The sequence below is a fragment of the Lontra canadensis genome, unplaced genomic scaffold (assembly GCF_010015895.1).
Source record: "Lontra canadensis isolate GAN:19392208 unplaced genomic scaffold, GSC_riverotter_1.0 scaffold8, whole genome shotgun sequence".
NCBI lineage: Eukaryota > Metazoa > Chordata > Mammalia > Carnivora > Mustelidae > Lontra > Lontra canadensis.
In genome coordinates, this window is record NW_022631002.1 from 16,794,282 (window position 1) to 16,814,641 (window position 20,360).

Below are 20,360 nucleotides of genomic sequence, written 5' to 3' on the forward strand. Positions count from 1 at the left end.
GGGTGGCTCAGTCGTTAAGTCTGCCTTTGGCTCTGGTCATGATCCTGGGGTCCTGGGATCAAGACCCACATCAGGCTCCCTGCTCAGCAGGAAGTTCGTTTCTTCCTCTGCCGCTACCCCTGCTTGTGTTCCCTCTCTCGTCGTGTCTCTCTCTTCAAATAAGTAAAAAAATCTTAAAAAAAAAAAAAAAACTGTCGATTCTAGCATATGTGCACTTTAGATGTACACTAGAGGCGTGTCACAATAGCAATTAGTTTTAACTACTGATAAGTTAAATACTACAAATTTTCTATGTAGTCACTGAAGTGGTCCCAGATTAAACTGTTCCAAAGTGTTTTAAAAATAAACATGTGAAGACATTTTAAACTCTTTCAGTACAGGGGCATAGTTATGATCACAAAGCCCACTAGTGCTCAACAACTGAAGAGTTGGTAAGAAATTGGTAGCCTGCGTTTGAACTGATAATTCTGCTTGCAGTCAATGTGTGTTTTCCAGCATATTGAAAGGGTGTCTTATAACTTTACTAAGTTAACTATGAATAAGAAAAAGTATTTACACCTTAACAAAGAGCCACCCTTTGAATGTGACGTAAAAATCTGAGCCATCAGCTAAGAACTCTATGGGACTCTGGTCAACAGGAACTTACACTCTGAGGCAATAATATCTACACGTATCACCCAAAAAAGAAAATAATTTAAAATATATTTGTGAGGTGCTAGAGAAATAAATGATCCATTCCACTAACATTTATTAAGCACCTTCTAATTGCTCTCCGGGAGAAAGAAACCCCCACCATAAAATTAACATAAAAGATAGCTATCAGACAATTTCCCTAAGGAATAAGTCTGACTGTGAACACACTCGTAGCATTTAGAGAGTCAGAAAGAGAAACAGATCGTTATGGTGCTAAGGGTAAACATGTGACTGCCCTTTACTGTGATTCTCTGGCAAAGACTTTGAGAAGTGGGCTTGTGATGCAGAGCTGTGAGGCTCCAGCAAATTGCACCTACTATTAGCTGGCATCTGGGGAAAAACTGCAGGATTATTTAAGGTGCCCACATTTCATCTAGAGATTATAAATAGCAGCACCTCAGCGGTTTAAAGTTCTAGGTCCCGTTCTACCAGCGCCCCTTAGCGGACAAGTCCGGGAAGGGCCTCTGGGGTGCAATTGTGTCAGAAGACAGAGGACGAAGGCTGTGTGGACTCACCAATTGGCCTCTTTGATGGTAACCATGATGCCGCCTTGAGTGGCGGCTCTAAACTGACACAGAGAATGAAGAGAGGATGCAGTTTTGTCCAATCCTGCAAATCCTTTCAGGCTGGCAATTGCCTTCTTCCTCTCTAGCTTCCCCAGAATCCATAATAAGATCTCTTGGCAAAGTGACCTGGCAGAAAAAGCAGTTATAAATGAGCTTGTCATCTTACTCTACACATCTAACAAGCTAACATAAAAAAAGAAAGGAAGACTGTCAGGTTCCACGGCATTCTAAGTGCTGGCACAACCACCTAGTACTACTGAAGTGTAGGACTGGAAACTATGCTTCCTGTGAATTTCAGAACATATCTAATATCCTGAAGTTCAGTGAGTGACTGGCTAATCTTTGGCTCTAGAAGTAACCCTGATAAGACACAGAAGCCCCACACGGTTTTAAAAAATAATAATTTCAAGTGTACCATTGCCTTGGATCAGGCACTGTGAAAGAAAGTTTACACTGATAAAACCATCTACCAATGGGACCAGGAGCTGGTGACCAAGAAACACCACACCAACAAATTCTGGCTGATTCCTCACCCCCTTTTATCTGTGCCAGTCGACTAGGATCGGGATGGAATAAAGGTTTGCTTCTTCCTTCTCAGTCTCTAAGGAGGACATGAAAGTGCTGTGAGGATTTGGGTTTCGGAACTGTAAGTTATTATATGGACAGTTCTTTGAAGCCAAATTCACATATTTCTAGTCTCTATCTTCTTCTGTGTTCTCTCTTGTCACTGCTCCTGAAGCTGTGGGCTGCAAGGATGTGCTGACCAAAAGTTAGAGTCCAAGGTAGATGGGAGCTTTCCTTCACCAATGATGGTAGCTGTCTACTGAGTTTACGATTTTCCAGGGACAGTGCTAAACTGAACTCTATCATCTGTCTTCATAATAACCCTATGAAGAAGGTACTATTATTGTATATCTGGTCACATGTGGGGGATTTCCAAACACTAAAAATCAGAATTCTCTAGGACTTAAAAAAGGATATAAACCTTTATAAGGAAGAAGAAACAACGTAAATATCTGTGAAAACAGAGGCTGACACAAAATGAAGCCTACTTAAATTCCAATACAAAAGATTATTTTCTGGAGGATTAAGAAATAAATCCCTTCATTCCAAACAACACTGAGCAGCATTCACACCAGATCCAAGTCTACATTACAGAGTGCCGCATTCAGATCCAGATTTCCCCAGCTTGATTTCTCACTCCCCACAAAGTTCTTATGATCCATTCTCCATTTCCTCCTTCCTACACATGTAATTCCAGTATTTCTCACAGATCAAACAAGGACATGTTTACACATGTAAACAGGGATTTTTGTCTCTGAAGTCTAGGACAGAGGCTGAGGAAAGCCATTCTAAAAATTACTTCCAATCCTTTGAAATCTGAAAAGCTCTCCTTCTTTTGCAGATGAACCGAATAAGAGGATCCCTAAACGTTTTATTGATTTTGGAAGAAACAAAATTACAAAGCGGCATTAAGTTTTATATTCAAAATAAGAATAAGAACAATATACAATAAAGATTTCACTATAAGGTTCTCTGGGGTTTTTTTTGTTTTGTTTTGTTTTGTTTTTTTTTTTACCTTATGTGAGACACACTTTGTTTGGTAAAACAGTAGAGAGAAAAGAGCACTCCCAGGACGGGAAATAGGGACTCCATTAAAACCGTCACAGGTTCATTCCCGACCACATATACCTAGGGAAGAGAAAATGGTGAGGGGTACCATGAGTGCAAGGCCAGAGGAATGGGAATCAAATACCGTACACATCCTAGCAACGAGGAGAGTCTTATCTTAAGCAACACTTTAGCCCTAAATCGAACAATTTTAGCTCTGAGGCTAAGAAAACCATTTGAGATTGGCAGACAGGCTGAGACACAGGGAGCCTGAGCTGGAGCAGCGCCCTTCCGTGTGTGCAGCCTGAAGAACTACAGGGGAAAATGCATAAATTAACCCATCTTCTGACCCCTTCCTTTCCTGCTTTTGACTACCTTTTTATCTCTTACTAATCTGCCTATTACTCATCAATACACTAATTCTCTAATTACTGAAGGCCCTGCTCTTAGGAATTAACAAGCAAATAATGCCAAATAGAAAAACTTAAAACTAGATTTGAAAAATAAAAACAAAGCTTCCTCTAGGTTTGTCACTCTTCAGATCTAACTGCCAGATGGGCATGTCCTATAAATGTTAAAGAAATTACAATGTGCACCTAGCTCTGCACTGACTTTATAGGGTTAAGCGCATAAGGACGCTAATTTTTGTTAACGGTAATTGTCCTTTCAAAAAGGACAGCACAAATGCCTTCAACGACATTTATGTGACTGCCCACTGGAATCCAAGCATTGTCCTATGCACTGTAGTGAATAGAAAAATGAGTTTTAAGAGTTGTTCTCTCTAAATTGCTTGTGATCTACCAAGAAGAATAAAACGAGTAAACCAATTATAATAATAATGCTTGAAAGCAGGCAAGTTAAAGAGTTAAGAAGAGCAAAATGCTATTTTTTCAATATTCTTTCTGTAAATAAGGGCTTCTTTAAGTTTCCCTTTCCTCATCCTTTAAAATAGGGCTAAGATTGGGATGCCTGGGTGGCTCAGTCAATTAAGCATCTGCCTTGGGCTCGGGTCATGATCCCAGAATCCTGGGACCCAGTTCCACATCAGGCTCCTTGCTCAGCGGGAAGCCTGCTTCTCCCTCTGCCACCACTTCCCCTGTTTGTGATCTCTCTCTCTCTCTGCCCCTCCCTAAAATACATAAATAAAAATAAAATCTTTTAAAACAAGAATTAATCACTGTCAGTTCCTCACCTTTCTCCTTTCATCATCATTATCTGTGTCTACACTATCAGATTTTAGTTATTAATTAAATTGTGCTTAATTGAAGTAGAAATCAATGCCGTTTATTTTTTTTTTATCAAAGCTGCTTACGGAATACTAAAGGTCATGGAGGTACAAGCTGGAAAACTCTCTGTGCTTTTCCAGGGAACCCTGTCTCTTTAAATCAATGCTAATTTCTCATACTCCTTAAGCCTCCCAGCTCTTCTGTGGAGCCTGATAACCGAGGAGCCAGTTTCCTGTGCATGATCTAATCTCCATAAGCCCAGCTAAATGAAGCGCATTGTATGGCAGTGTTCACAAGTAATATGCAGGCCTAATTATGATATCACCAATTACAAGTGGTAAAAAAAAGAGATTCACCCAGATAACGTAAGGGCCTATTGTTTGGTGTTGTAGTCTGTGTTCCCAGAAGTAATCCCTGTGGAGCCATCCTTCCTTACCAGCATCTTTTGTACAAAAAACAAAAACCAAATGGAGTTAAATCTCCATTATTTACTGGCTTGACTTGGTCAAAGCACCTCAATTTTTTTTTTTTTAAGATTTATTTATTCGATAGAGAGACCAGCAGGGAGCCCACTTTTCCATCTTCTTCTGCCTGCTCCTCCCACCTGCTTGTGCTCTTTCCCTGTCAACTAGATAAATAAAATCTTTTAAAAATAAATAAATAAATAAACTTACTTGATGGGAGGACATTTATTTTTCCCAAAAGTTTTGGATGGGCCATCTGAAAGTTCTACTTTTTCCACAGGCCTACTATTTATTTGACTGTTCCAAAGGTTCACCGACTCATTCACTGATTCAAGTATTTAGTAAGCATCTGGCCACCACTAATGACTTGTCTCCTCTAAATTCTAATAGCACTTTAAGGCTTATAACATAAAATCAGCCCATAAGTACATAGTTATCTCTCCCCTCTTCCACTAGCCGCTCTCTTTCTCTATTTCAGCACCTATCAGGATGGATGATTAAACTATGTTACCTGAATGTCTGGTGACTAAGCAGTTGTTACAGAAGTATACAACTTAAAGGAACCCCACTGCTAACTGTTTTCACAAAGCCAACAGTAACTACCATTTATTGCAATGTCTACTCAAGAATAAATTGGGTTATTCAGCCGAACATTTAATATACAATCGATTCTCACAAGTCCTGAGGGTTAAGCATTTTTATGCCCGCTCTAAAAATGCGGAAAACCGGCTGAGAGAAGCGAAGTTAGTTGAGCCAAGGTACTCTTAGTAAGTAGCAGAGCCAGGGTGAACCCAGATCTGCCTGACATAAAATCCATGCACAGTCCTTAGGGACAAGACGGAGAGCAGATGAGGAGGAAGGGAAAATGGGGACAGATCGCTTAATGGGTATGGTGTTTACATCTGGGGTGGTGAACAAGTCCTAGAACCAGACAGTGATGATAACTGTGTGAGTAAGAACAGACTAAATGCCAGAGAATTGTATACTTGAAAATGGTTAAAATGGTAAATTTTATGTCATGTGTATTTCACAGTTTTAAAAAGAAGAAAGCAAGTACTCTATGGCCTCCCAGTACTCACTTCCCCATGTGCATGTTTTTGTTGCTTCAGTCCCTAACCCATGCCAAGTTCATCCCAGCCACCTTCCCTCAGAATCAGTAGGCCCCAGCTTGTTGGGCTACTGATACCTCTAGTCCTGGTACTTCTGCAAAGTCGGGCGAGAGTTCCTGAGTGGCACCATGGACAGCAGCTTCTGCACCACCTCCCCTTCCTCCTACGGAGACTCTTCTGAATCATACAGCCCCCTTGTACCAAGCCTTCCAGTAGATCTCCAGGGACATACTGTGGCCAGGCCTTTCCAAGGACAGTGCCCTCCTGCCAATCTCTTGCCTGGCACTCAACTCATATATGGGTTAACAGTTTGGTGTGCACCTCACATCCAACATTAGCCTCTATATACACACCCAAAATGGAATCTGGTCACTTCCCACTTCCTGTGGACTCTGCAGATCACCGACTTATACCTGGAGATTAGTGACCTATAAAGGGACATAGGAGGCTGCACTGATTCAGCCAATGTTACACTGTCATCTCTTGCTGACTGCACTGACAATGACCAAATGCTCTAGGAAAACAAAACAAAACAAAACAAAAAAACAGTCCTTCCAATGAAGTCCTACTACATATGGAAGAAACTGCTGGGACCAGTTCCTCCCAGTCTCCTCCACACTAGGCTGGTGACAGTACCCACTGAGGTAACAGTGAAGGCCCAACAGTAAGCTGTTCCTGCCCCACAGTGGAGAGGGTCCTACAACCCCACATCCACACCCTAACAGTGGGGTGTTGTGGAATTTCCTTGGACTGTGCTTATTGTAGTCTCCTCCTAGTTACGGTTCTTTCCTGCTCACCGAGAGGCAGAGTGGGATGGGAGTTCAAGTTCTGAAACACAATCCCTGCTTTATGTATTATTTTGACCTATGGAAATTCCATTTTCTCAGGAGTATAACAACTGGGTATGTTTCATGTAGGGTTGCTGGAAATACTCCTACTGATCAGTTACAGGAATTAACACAAATCAACTGACTTCTCTGAGTCTCAGTTTCCTTACCTAGAAAACAAGGAGGTTAGATTAATCGAGCTTTGGTATCTAATCTACCATCCTCTGACTTGAGTGCAAATTTGCTCTCTTCTTCTGTATCCTTCTGGTACCTCAGCAATTAAGAGGTAAAACTAGTTGCAAAACATGAACCAATCCTCCACCATCCCCAAAATTTTTAAGCACTGAAATTTGACCAAGTTGTACAAATTTCTAACCCTCCCCACATGCTTTCCCTTCTAGTAGTTCTGAAGTTAGTACTTTAAAGATGAAATCCTGTTTAGTTGAAAGGTTTTCTTGTTACTTGAGGTATCTGTAGGGACTACGGATCACCAAACAAAATACCAAGAGGTGGGAAAGCTGAAGCAGGGAAGGTAGAGACGGGCTCTCAAGGTATGTTTTCAATTCTTTGGTGTGAAAAAACCTCTCTGAGAGTAAGTGAAATGACGCTTTGAAGAAAAGATGAAGTTTCATGTCTACCCGTGACTTTACCGGTATAAATATGTAGGACATGGTTGATGGACAAAATAAGAGGAAAGTATAGATCTATAAAAATCATAATGGCTCAGAACAGATCACATGAGAAAACAAATGGGTACCAATGACCCTACTGGCAGCTTGGGGATTTCCACAGTCCTTTCCCAACGCATCTTGGCCTTCTATCACAGATCCAGCCATGAGAAGAGGTGTCTGCGGTTAGGCCTTACAACCCTCCATTGGAGCTTAGAGACTACTCTTAACAAGCAATAGAGACACGTTTCTAGGTATTCTTAACAAGAGATCACACACTACCTGTAACTGCTTGACTGGGAGCTCCCTGAAAGCAGTAACTGGCTTTTAAGGATTTCTGTGTTTGTAAACCTAGCAGAGTATCTGCCATTCTGTATGTACTTCACAAAAATGTTTCTGGTGACTGATTAGCTGAATCAAAGAAAGAATGAATAAAGTACACTGAACGCTTTTTATTTTCTCAAAAATTCTGTTTTTGTGGGGAAATTACAAAGCCCTCTGTATTTTCTCTTCTTCTTTTTTTCTTTCTTTTTTAAGCTGTAGCTAGAAGCTATTCAACGTCAATTAACTGAAGCATCACAGAACTTCAGCCATGGAAGGGGGAGTAGGATGAACAAAAGGAGGTTTGCTTTTATTGTACTGGCTTATTCAACACCTGTCTTCAATATCTGAAAGACTGAACTTCTCTGGAAGGACTAACTAGAAATTTAAATTAAAAAGGAAAGGAAAAACCCAGAGTCCAAATGGTCAGGAGTATTAAGAATAAACATGTGGGGGCGCCTGGGTGGCTCAGTGGGTTAAAGCCTCTGCCTTCGGCTCAGGTCATGATCCCAGGGTCCTGGGATCGAGCCCCATGTCGGGCTCTCTGCTCAGCGGGGAGCCTGCTTCCCTTCCTTTCTCTCTGGCTGCCTCTCTGCCTACCTGTGATCTCTGTCTGTCAAATAAATAAATAAAATCTTTAAAAAAAAAAAAAGAATAAACATTTGTTTCTGATTCAAAGCAAAACCAGACAGAAAGCAGCCCTCACATACCCCCTTTCTCATTTACTAGACTTCCATTACATGGTTAAGTACATCCCTCTGGGACCACTGTAGGGTTGAAAGACAACCAGGAAGTCAGGAGACAGGAAACAGGTATGAATTTTGTTTCTGACACCAACATGATTGCCCAAAATCACGTATTAAGTGAGTGAACATGGGTAAAACATTTAAACCCCTCTAGGATTCAGTGTCCTCATTTATAATGCAAGTGCTAAGCTTCTGGCTTAAAGACCAGCTAAGATAATTCATGTTAAAATATTTTGTAAAACATACAGCCTTGTGCAAATGTTACATTTACCCCTAAATACCTGCTGATACGGCTGTAAATGGAACTGTCTCCTTAATTCATGGCCTTATCTTTTATGGGGATGTAGACGTGTGGAAATACAAACATGAATCAAGCTGACTGAATCCTAACACTGAAATTCAGTACAGGCTGGAACTTGATTGTACCCCTGTTAAAGATTAAACTAGTTAAATGCTGCCTTCTAAAATATCACCGTGATCCTTTTGATAGTCATGTTCCAGAATTTCTAATGCACTTACTGAGTTTAATTAAGACTTGTGAGAAGGAAAAGGACAAGGCAAGTTACCTAATATAGTATTTTGCACCGTGCATGCTTTCAGGGTATATTACATAAAATAATCTTTTTTAAAAAGTGTTTCCTTGAACCAAAAGTGAACTGACAGTTTTCTGAGCCAAATTATTTGCTAAAGTACACAATGAACCTTCCACAAGTTACCTTGTTTCATCCCTACAACTCAAGCGTTAAATAAGTCACCTGAAGTCACATGGATCGTCACCCTTGAGCCAGATTCCAACCTAGGTCTATTGGACTCAAAAGGCCAGGTGCTTTTCACTACACTATACCACAGAATCTGAATGTACCATCTAACACTTGACTCTTCCACAGCTTTGAAGGATACTTATATATACATATATATATGTATATATATATATATATTTATTTATTTATTTATTTATTTATTTATTTTAGTCGGGGGATGCAGTGGGAAAGAGAGAAAATCTCAAGCCAACACCTTGCTGAGTGTGGAGACCAACATGGGACACAACCTCACAATCTTGACATCATGACCTGAGCCAAAATCAAGAGTTGAATGCTTGCGACTGAGCCATCCAGGCGCCCCAAGGATACTTCTTGTGGTCCTCTGCATGTTATTTAAGGTTACAGTTCAATTAGAATTGGAAACATCCAGAAAGAATGACTGCATTTAGGGAACAAACTAACTTTTTACTGGGAGAAGTAACTAACTTTTTACTGCAAAGCCTTTTATAGTACTTCTTAAAGGTGTACCATGTACAAATATTATCTTTTCTCAACACAGTGAAAGAGAAGGGACAAAAGGATTGGTTCCTCGACCAGATCTGGCACTCACTAGTATGACTTAGGACAAGTCATTTCACACTCTTCTGGATTTTGCTTCCTTTTACTGTAAAATGAGGGATTAATTTGTCAAACCCAAAGAATATACCACACCAAGAGTGAAACCTAATATAAACTATGGACTTTGGACGATAGTGGTGTGTCAGTGTTAAGGGTCCTCAACTGTAACACATGTCCCACTCTGATAGGAAAGGTTACCTGTGGGAGAGGCTGTGCACATGTCGGGGGGCAGGAGATACATGGCCCTCTCTCTGCTCAACTTTTCTGTGCACATAAAACTGCTCTAAAAAACCATCTATTCAAAAACCAAAAAAATAAATTATTTCTATACTTCCTTCCAGCTCCAAGAGTCTTTTATTATATTTTACTCTATAAAAACAATTAAAAATTTAGAAAGAGGAGTCAATTGGCCAGTCTGAGAAAGTAACTTTAATTAGAAATTTGTTAAGATTAAATGGAGGAAAAAAAAAAAAAGACTTGTATAATTAAAGTCAGGATTCCCTGAATCTGGAAACAGAGAGATAAAATGGAAATGAGAATGAAGTATATAAACTAATTAGGTACCTTCTAGCTTTTCTTACCCTAAAATTTCTTCTGCCTTTAGGGAGTCTCGGCAAGTACTGTGAGGAATACTAAAAGGAAACATCGCCTGCACCCTCCCAGTCCCACCTATCAGATTCTGGTGGGTTCTCTTAAGAGCAAGAAAATGTCCAAATTGTAAAGAATTTTTACAATTCTCTTATCCTGCCCTACCCAGAACCAATTTCTATGAAGCCTAGGTCTCTCTTTACCTCTGTAGGCAAAGAAAAACCATTTATCCCTCTTGTACCAGAGAGGACAAAAAAAAAGGTTAAGTATTCTAGGGATAGGATCCCAGACATTCAGAGTCAAAAGGAAAAAGAATAGGAAGCCATTGGACTAAAAGTTATTTGAGCTACAAATCCCCTTCTCAGCTTAAATAATTTTACCAGATGTAAGGTACACACATAGAAATCATGAGAATTATTTATGCACGAGTACAAGTGGCTATGCCAAATTTTCAGTTCAATTCAGTGAGCACCTATGTGTACACCTGTATTGTTGAAAACTTTCCACCTGGCCACCCAGAACCACACTGCTCCATTCTGTGCTGTATGTAAAGGATACAAGCATAAAAAGACATTCTCTTGCGTCACCTGGGTGGCTCAGTCAGTTAAGCATCTGCCTTGGTTCAGGTCATGATCCCAGGGTTCTAGAATCAAGTCCCCGCCATCAGGCTCCTTACTCAGCAGGGAGCCAGCTTCTCCCTCTCCCTCTGCAGCTCCCCCTGCTTGTGCTGTTGTGCTCTCTTTCTCTGTCAGATAAAGAAATAAAATCTTTTTTTTTTAAAGATTTTATTTCTTTATTTGACATAGAGATCACAAGTAGGCAGAGAGGCAGGCAGAGAGAGAGGGGGAAGCAGGCTCCCCGCTGAGCAGAGAGCCTGATGTGGGGCTGGATCCCAGGACCCTGAGATCATGACCTGAGCCAAAGGCAGAGGCTTAACCCACTGAGCCACCCAGGTGCCCCTGACAGTCTACTTCTTTAAATACCAAAATGTATTTATATTTTACCTCCTTCAGAAATCTTTTTAAAAGGATTATATACAATCCTTGCCTTCTTAAAGTATACTGAACACACCAGTCCCAACATACTTTGTTTTTCAAATTATTACACCCTTTTAGGGTACTTCTGTCTCCTTTCTTGCTCCTCTCTGCTGGCAGTCTCCTGTCAGTAAGACTTAGGTAGTTTAACTTACTTCCTTTAAAAAAAAAAAAAAAAAAAAAAAAATATATATATATATATATATATATATATATATAATTTATTCATTTACTTACTAAACTTTTTTTTAAAGATTTTTTATTTATTTGAGTGGGGGGAGGGGCAGAAGAAAAGGGAGAAGCAGACTCCCCATTGAGCAGGAAGCCAAACTAGGGGCTCGATCTCAGGACCACAGGGTCATGACCTGAGCCAAAAGCAGATGGTTAACCAACTAAGCCATCCAGGTGCCCCAAGATTTTAAGTAATCTTTACAACCCAACATGGGGCTCAGATTCACAACTCTGAGATCAAGGGTTTCATGCTCTTCCACCTGAGCCAGCAGGGCACTCTGAACTAACTTCTTAATCTACTACTTCTAATTCCACTACAGTCTTAAACAGAAAACCAATCTGATCTGGATTGTGTATAAAGTAAAGAGGAAACTGGCTCTGAGGAACTAAGGGGCTTTGCAGTTAGGTGCTGAGATGGCAGCCAGATAGGCGCTAACACGATACAGGTAACACAGGACATCCAACTGGAAATGTCAAATGAGGTTCAGAGACAAAATAAACTGAAAACTCCAACATGAGATACCAGACTAAGACAAGAGCAGAACTATAAAAACTTCCCATTCAGAAAGAGGGTATGGAGATTCACAGACCTGTACCCCTGGGGCTAATAATACATTATATGTTAATTAAAAAAAAAAAAAGAAAGAAAGAGGGTAGAAAAGTATCAAACGTGTGGAGACAGAGGAGATTGATGAGTAAGGTTTCTTTGGGGAGAGCTGTTGGTGAGGGTAAATCCCATCCCCCAACCCACCAATGAGAAGAAAGATAACCCAATTTAAAAATGGGCAAAGGATCTTAATAGAAATTTCTCTAAGGAAGACGTGCAAATGGCCAGTAAGCACAAAACAGGCTTTTTAACATCATTAGCCATTGGGGAAACGTGAGTCAAAGCCACAATAAGATACTGCTTCGTGCCCACCAGCAAGGCCCTCATAATGGAGAAAAAGGGAGGAGAGATGGAGGAGGGGGAATTGGAAGAGGGAAACAAGTGGTCTGGTAGTGGGAATGCTGGGCAGAGAGGATAAACTGGAATTTTCATCCTCTGCTGGCAGGAATGTAAAACTGTGCTGCCACTCTGGAAAACAATCTGACAGAACCTCTAAAAGTTGAACACAGTGCTACCATATGATCCAGCAATTTCACTCCCAGCTTCACTCTCCCACTCAAGAGAAACAAAAACATATGTCCACACAAAAACCTGTACATGAAGGTCTATAGCAGCATTGTTCACAAGAAACAAAATGTGGAAACAACACAAATTTCCATCAACTGACAAAATGTGGTGTATCCACATAATAGAATCCTATTTGGCATTAAAAGGAATGAAGTGCTGCTGCTTCATGTAACAACACGATGAATCTTTAAAAAAATCCTGCTGGTAAAAAGTCAACTACAAAAGACCACATGTTGTGTGAGTCCATTTACATCGAGAATAGGCAAATCTATAGAGACAGAAAGTAGATTTTAGTCGTTGCCCAAAGCTGGAGCAAAGTTGGGAGAATGGAGAGTGACAATGGGTATGGGGTCCTTTTAGGGGGTCAATAATATTCTAAGATCAGATTTGTGATAATGGTTACATAACCCTGTGAGTATACGAAAAGCATTGAGCTGGACACTTTAAATGCATGAATGGTGTGGTATATGAATTATATCCCAATAAATCTGTTAAGAAGAAAAGAAGAGAAAAAGAAAACGAGAGCTGGAAATGTTCCCAAATGTTTCTCTAAAATTAAACACCCTCTTGTACCCTCCCGCTACCCAGTGTGTTGCTGGATCAATTCAACTATCCCAGATGTTTTCCTTATTTCCTGCCTTTGAGCTGTGATCTATAATTTAGTATTAGCAGAAAGTTAATAAAGACAACACATCCTTTGTTGCTAAACTTTACACAGTGTTTACCATTTTCTTCCAACATACACATTTCCTCTGTTTTCCCATTGCAGCTGAGCTGCCAAAACCTTGTAGGGAGAATAATTACCCTTCTGCACCCCCTTCCTGCTTTCCTAACAGTCCCAATCTTTTGTGCATAATCAAGTGTTTATAGCAAACTAATGTTTTGCTTGCCTCTCCAGGAGGTTTTAAATTCACCAAACTGTTCACCAAATTAGGAGGGTTTTTTCCCCTCCCCCCGTTTTTTGGGCAAGAATAGGAACAATGGCAGGATTCACTATTTCTGGATCTCCATTTTTTAAAGGCTAATTCACTTGCCAGAAAGAAGTTGTTTTGCTTTCTTTTTCCTTGAAAAGCAGAAGCAACTTTTTTTTTTAATTTCCCAGAAATACTATGCAGGTTTTTTTACCAAAGTTTAGTCAAAATTAGTTCTACCCTCGATACCACTTTCATGTCTTTCTGACATTCCACACCCAACCATTTAACGATTTTTCATCCTGATATTCCTTAGATGGTATGTGACTGAAGACAACCTTTCTGAAAGTTAGCTGGGTCTTGTTCTCCGATTCAGAACATTTGCCTTCTAGACTGTTCTATATAATTTCTTCTTTCCATTATATAAATGTCCTTGTCTACGCATATTTAGAATAGGATCTAAAAACTTCCTTTTCATAAGTCTCTAAATAAGGCATTAAAAAAAACAAAACCAGCATTATATTCAGTAAGTCACTGTGTCATGTTTTATCTATAAACTATTTAATTCTATATTTGTATGCCAGGTCAACCCTCTTAAGGATATTCTCTCTCTTTTTTTTTTAACAGCGAAATTAAATCAAAGGGTAGCAAACATCTTACTTTAGTAAAAAGCTGAGTGTTGAAGAGATTGAGTTTTGAATTTTTTCAGCATGCATTTTATATCTACAAATTATCACTATTATTTTTTTAAAAGATTTTATTTATTTATTTGACATAGAGAGAGATCACAAGTAGGCAGAGAAGCAGGCAGAGAGGGAAGGGGAAGCAGGCTCCTCACTGAGCAGAGAGCCCGATGTGGAACTTGATCCCAGGGCCCTGAGATCATGACCTGAGCTGAAGGCAGAGGCTTAACCCACTGAGCCACCCAAGCACCCAAATTATCACTATCATACATAAAGTTTAAAACAAAAGAAAAGCATCGGCTTTCTTACCTGAAAGAATATAACTTAAGATTTATTCTATACCCTCAGATGCTGCTAGAGAGAATGTAAAATGGTGTAGCCACTTTGGCAGTTCTTCAAATGGTTAAATACAGACTGACTATAAGATCTAGCAATTCTACTCAGGTTAAACAGAGTTACTGTTAAGATCTAGCAACATACCCAAGAGAAATAAAAACATGTTACACAAAGACTCCTACACAAATGTCCGTGGCAGCTTTAATCACAATAGCCAAAATGTAGAAACAACCCAAACATGCATGAGAGGATGAATGAATTACAAAATACTGTCTATACCTACAACAGGATACTATTCAGCAATAAAAAAGAATGAAGTCTCGGGGCACTTGGATGGCTCTGTCAGTAGAGCATGCAACTCTTGATCTAAGGGTTGTGAGTTCAAACCCCTTGTTGGGTGTAGAGATTACTTAAAAATAAAAAATAAATAAAAAATGAAGTCCTGGTTCATACTACAATATAAAGCTAAAAAAACATCATGCTAAGTAAAAGAGGACAATCACAAAAGACTACATATTGTACAATTCCATGTATATGCAATGTCCAGAATAGGCAAATCCAGAGAAAGAGAAAGTAGATTAATGGCTGCCCGGGGCTAGAGGGGTGAGAGGGCGGGAGAGTGGAGGGAAGGGTGGTGGAGGGCTTTGGGAGTAGAGTGAGGTTTGTTTTTGGGTAATGAAGCATCCTAAAATCCATTGTGATAATGGCTGCACAAACCTGTGAATATAATAAAACTCCACTGATTTGCATACTTTCTTTTTTTTTTTCATTTTTTAAAAGATTTATTTACTGAAAGAGAGAGTGTGAGGTGGGGGGGTGGAGCCAGAGGGAGAGAGAATCTCAAGCAGGCTCCCCCACTGAGCACAGAGCCTGATGCAGGGCTCAATCTCATAACCCTGAGACCATGACTAAGACAGAATCAAGAGTCAGACACTTAACCGACTGAGCCACCCAGGTGTCCCGATTTGCACAAATGGGTGAACTGTAAAGTATGTGAATTATGTCTTACAAAGCTGTTTCATTTTTATTTTTTTATTTAACTTTTAGTTGGTTAACGTACAGTGCAATATTGGTTTCTGGAGTAGAATTCAGTGCTTCGTCACTTAGATACAACACCCAGTGCTCATCACAAGTGCCCTCTTTAATATCCATCCCCCATCTAGTCCATCCCCTACCTATCTCCTTCCATCAACCCTCAGTTTGTTCTCTATCGTTAAGAGTCTCTTATGGTGGGGCGCCTGGGTGGCTCAGTGGGTTAAAGTCTCTGCCTTCAGCTTGGGTCATGATCCCAGGGTCCTGGGATCGAGCCCCGCATTGGGCTCTCTGCTCAGCGCAGAGCCTAATTCCCCTCCCCGCCCAGCCTGCCTCTCTACCTACTTGTGATCTCTGTCTGTCAAATAAATAAATAAATAAAATCTTAAAAAAAAAAAAAAGTGTCTCTTATGGTTAGAGACTCTTAATCATAGGAAACAAACGGAAGGTTGTTGGATGGGAGGGGGTGGGGGGTTGGGGTAACTGGGTGAGAGACATTAAGGAAGGCACATGATGCAACAGGCACTGGGTATTATGTAAGACTGATGAATCACTGACCTCTACCTCTGAAACCAATAATACATTATATGTTAAATAATTGAATTTAAACTAAAAAAAAAAAAAAAAAAAGGACAAAAACTTAAGAATTTTAAAAAGTACCAAAAAAAGAGTCTCTTATGGTTTGTTTCCCTCTCTCCTTTTTTGTTTTCTCCCCTCCCATATGATCATTTGTTTTTTCTTAAATTACACATATGAATGAGATCATATGATATTTGTCTTTCTCTTATTTCACTTAGCATAATACCCTCTAGCTCCATCCACATGGTTGTAAATGGCAAGATTTCATTCTTGTTGATGGCTGAGTAATATTTCATTATATATACAAACCACATCTTCTTTGTCCATTCAGCAGTCGATGGACATCTAAAACTATTTTTTTTTAAGATTTTATTTATTTATTTGACAGAAATCACAAGTAGGCAAAGAGACAGGTGGGGAGAAAGAGGAAGCAGGCTCCCCGCCGAGCAGAGAGCCCGATGCGGGGCTCGATCCCGGGACCCTGGGATCAGGACCTGAGCTGAAGGCAGAGGCTTAACCCACTGAGCCACTCAGGCACCCCCATCTAAAGCTATTTTAAAAAAAGAAAGATTTATTCTATAGTCAAAGGTCCATCAACTAATGAACAAATAAACAAAACGTGGTATATTCATACAATGGAATATTACTTAGCAATTAAAAGGGACAAAAATAGTGATATATGAAACAATCTGGATAAACCATAGAAACATCATGCAAAGAGAGGGGCAGGTGCCTGGCTGGCTCAGTTGGTAGAGCATGTGACTCTTGATCCCAGGGTCGTGAGTTCAAGCCCCATTTTGGGCATAGAGATTACTTAAAACAAAAGAACAAATAAACAAACGAACACCACTATGCTAAGAGAGAGAAACTAGCCACAAAAGATCACATGTTGCATGGTTCCCTCCCATGAAACAGCCACAAAAGGCAAATCCACAGAGATAGAGAGCAGATTAAGGCTTGCATAGGGCTGAAGGTAGGAACAAGGAATGACTATAAATAGGCACAGGAATCATTTTGGGTAACGGAAAGGTTCCAAAATTATATCGTGGTGACAGTTTAACTCTGTAAACTTACTAAAAATCATTATACACTTAAAACATTATTTTATGGCTATAAAGTATATCTTGATAGAACTGTTTTATAATAAAAGGTTATTCTAAAAAAATTCTGAAGAGGCAAACAACCTAATTTTTTAAAAGCACAAAATATATGATGAATAGGCAATTTACAGAAGGGAAAATTATGAATGAGCCAAGAACATAAAAAGATGTTCAACTCACTAGTAATAAGAGAACTGTTAATTAAAACCACAATGCACCTTCAGGTAGGAAGTAAGGGAAGTGTGACCGGAGTAGGCAGATCAAAGATTTCAACTGAATTGGTAATGCTTAATTTCTTAAGCTGAGTGGTGGGTACATAAGTGTTTTACTATTAAATTTTTTTGTATGTTTAAATTATTTCATAAAAAACTAAATATTTACTCTAAAACATTTAATTTATTGCTATAGAAATGGGAAATGTAGAATTTTTAAATTATTGATAAATAATTCACATGTCATAAAATTTATTCTTAAAATGTACAACTGGCTGTTACTGTATTCACAAGGTTATAAAACTATCACCACTGTCTAATTCCACAAGTATTTCCTTACCTCAAAAAGAAACCCTATACTGGGGCGCCTGGGTGGCTCAGTGGGTTAAGCCTCTGCCTTCGGCTTAGGTCGTGATCTCAGGGTCCTGGGATCGAGCCCTGCATCGGGCTCTCTGCTCAGCAGGGAGTCTGCTTCCCTTCCTCTCTCTCTGGCTGCCTCTCTGCCTACTTGTGATCTCTGTCTGTCAAATTAATGAATAAAATCCTAAAAAAAAAAAAAAAAGAAAGAAAGAAACAGAAAGCCTATACCTATTAACAGCCATTTCTAATTCCCCATCTCCAGGCCCTTGCAACAAGTAGTCTACTTTCTGTCTCTATGCATTTGCCTATTCTGAATATTCTATGTAGATGGAATTATACAAAGTATGGTCCTTTGTTTTTGGCTCCTCTTAAAGTTTAAAAATTTTTATTTTTAAATGTTTGTGTTGTGGCATGTGTCCATACTTCATTCCTTTTCAGGGCTAAAAAATATTTCACTCTATGGATATATCACATTTGCTTATCCATTTATCAGCTGATAGACATTTGGGCTGTTCCCACATTTTGGCTTTTACGAGTAATGCTGCGATGAACATCTGTGCACAGGTTTGTGTCTGAACATGTTTTCATTTCTCCTGGTTATATACCTAAAAGTGGAATTACTGGGTCATATAATACTAACTCCATGTTTAACTTTGAGGAACTGCCAAACTATTTTCCAGAGCAGAAGTATCTTTTTTAACATAGAATATAATTTTGAAAGGTGTTTACTACTGTGGGTATTTTAATAGTAAAATACTATTACAAATTTATTGAAATGAACTTTAAAGAATATTCACCCCAGCTCCATCTGGCCCTCACACAATGGATTTCATTTTTTGTCTCAAAATTCGTGTTTCATATGTATTTATAAACTGTAATCATAGAAGGGGTGCCTTCTATGTGTCTTCAGTGTGGGATCGAGCCCCACAGTGGGCTCCCTGCTCCACGGGAAGCCTGCTTCTCCCTCTTCCACGACCCCTGCTTGTGTTCCCTCACTCAATGTGTGTGTGTGTGTCTGTCAAATAAATAAATAAAATCTTAAAAAAAAAAAAGACTGTAATCATAGAGAGCATACCTTTCTTTTTCATTTTCAGTAATATATTTAGGTAGTCATTTGCAAGATTCATCTACTCAGATGTTTTATGATGGTGATTACTATCAAAAGATACAAAGTAGATTCAATACTATCATACAGTTTGGGAAACCTAAAGCATTGTAAATGCCACCGTTCGTTTCTTTAAAAGACATGCTTTCATAAGTGGTATGAGCCAGTTAGAGAATCTAAACTGTTTAACATTCAGAGTAAACGATGAAACTGACAGTTTCAAAATGTATCATTTTTTTTTTTACTAACAGCTTATAGTTTTCACGTTTTCAAAATGAAAAAAGAATATTGATCATTTGGAATTCAGGATTAGTCACTCCAGTTCTTGAAGTACTGATTAAAAAGGCAAAACTATTTTAAAAGACTAAGTATAAGTATTAGCTAAAAACATTAGTGACTCAAATTACCAACCTTAAATACATCCTCAATACATCTAGTAAGTTCTTCTTCTGACACCAAAATGATCCCTGGCACCATGTCACTCTCTGGAATCTCTAGAGAACAAAAAACAAAATTACCCATATTCCGTGCCTGACTGAGGACTCATGACTTGAGAAAGAAGATTTTACTAGATAGTTCTATAAGTAACAGCTAAAATTAGAGATTTGTCATATATACAACATACAACACCAAATACAGTATTTCATGAAATCTATTATGCCAATGATTATAAATATTCGTTATTGTTTTATATATTACTAAAAAAGAAAAAAACAAGTAACCTATGAAACATTGTACCTTGAAATTTTACTTGTAAATTTAATGAATAAAAAATTAGGGACTGGACTAAATGAAAATGACAGAGCCAATGGTTATGTTGAAGTGATTGGTACAAAGGAATTTATTAAACTTTTCTCTACAGATGTGATTGAAAATTTCCCTTTAAAAAGTTTTAAAACAGGGCACCTGGGTGGCTCAGTGGGTTAAGCCGCTGCCTTCGGCTCAGGTCATGATCTCAGGGTCCTGGGATCGAGTCCCGCATCGGGCTCTCTGCTCAGCAGGAAGCCTGCTTCCCTCTCTCTCTCTCTGCCTGCCTCTCCGCCTACTTGTGATCTCTGTCTGTCAAATAAATAAATATTTAAAAAATAATAAAAAAAAAAATAAAAAATAAATAAATAAAATAAAAAGTTTTAAAACAGGGCACCTCGCTGGCTCAGTCAGTAAAGCATCAGACTCTTGATCTCAGGTTTGTGAGTTTGAGCCCCATGTTGAGAATACAGATTATTTAAAAATCTTTTTTTTTTTTTTTAAAGATGTTACTTTATTTATTTGACAGGGAGTGGAGGGGGAGGGAGCACAAGCAGGGGGAGCAGCAGAGGATAGGAAGAAGCAAACTCCCCGCTGAGCAGAGAGCCCAACATGTGGCTTGATCCCATGACTCAGGATCATGACCTGAGCCGAAGGC

At 39.2% G+C, this 20,360-nt stretch overlaps 1 protein-coding gene and 1 non-coding gene across 3 annotated transcripts in view; one reads left to right on the forward strand and one right to left on the reverse strand.

The window, feature by feature from the left end:
• The window catches only part of TANGO6 (transport and golgi organization 6 homolog), a 183,027-nt gene that overhangs the window by 130,554 nt on the left and 32,113 nt on the right, over nucleotides 1-20,360 (reverse strand). For both annotated transcript variants that reach the window (XM_032854085.1, XM_032854084.1), the window contains exons 7-9: nucleotides 19,367-19,449; nucleotides 2,839-2,951; nucleotides 1,209-1,385 (exon numbers count right to left, since the gene is read on the reverse strand). In XM_032854085.1, coding sequence (XP_032709976.1) covers nucleotides 1,209-1,385; nucleotides 2,839-2,951; nucleotides 19,367-19,449 — 373 coding nt within the window. The remainder of the gene's footprint in view (nucleotides 1-1,208; nucleotides 1,386-2,838; nucleotides 2,952-19,366; nucleotides 19,450-20,360) is intronic.
• TRNAK-CUU lies at nucleotides 16,910-16,982 on the forward strand. The gene has a single exon. It is a non-coding gene; the product is annotated as a tRNA-Lys (tRNA).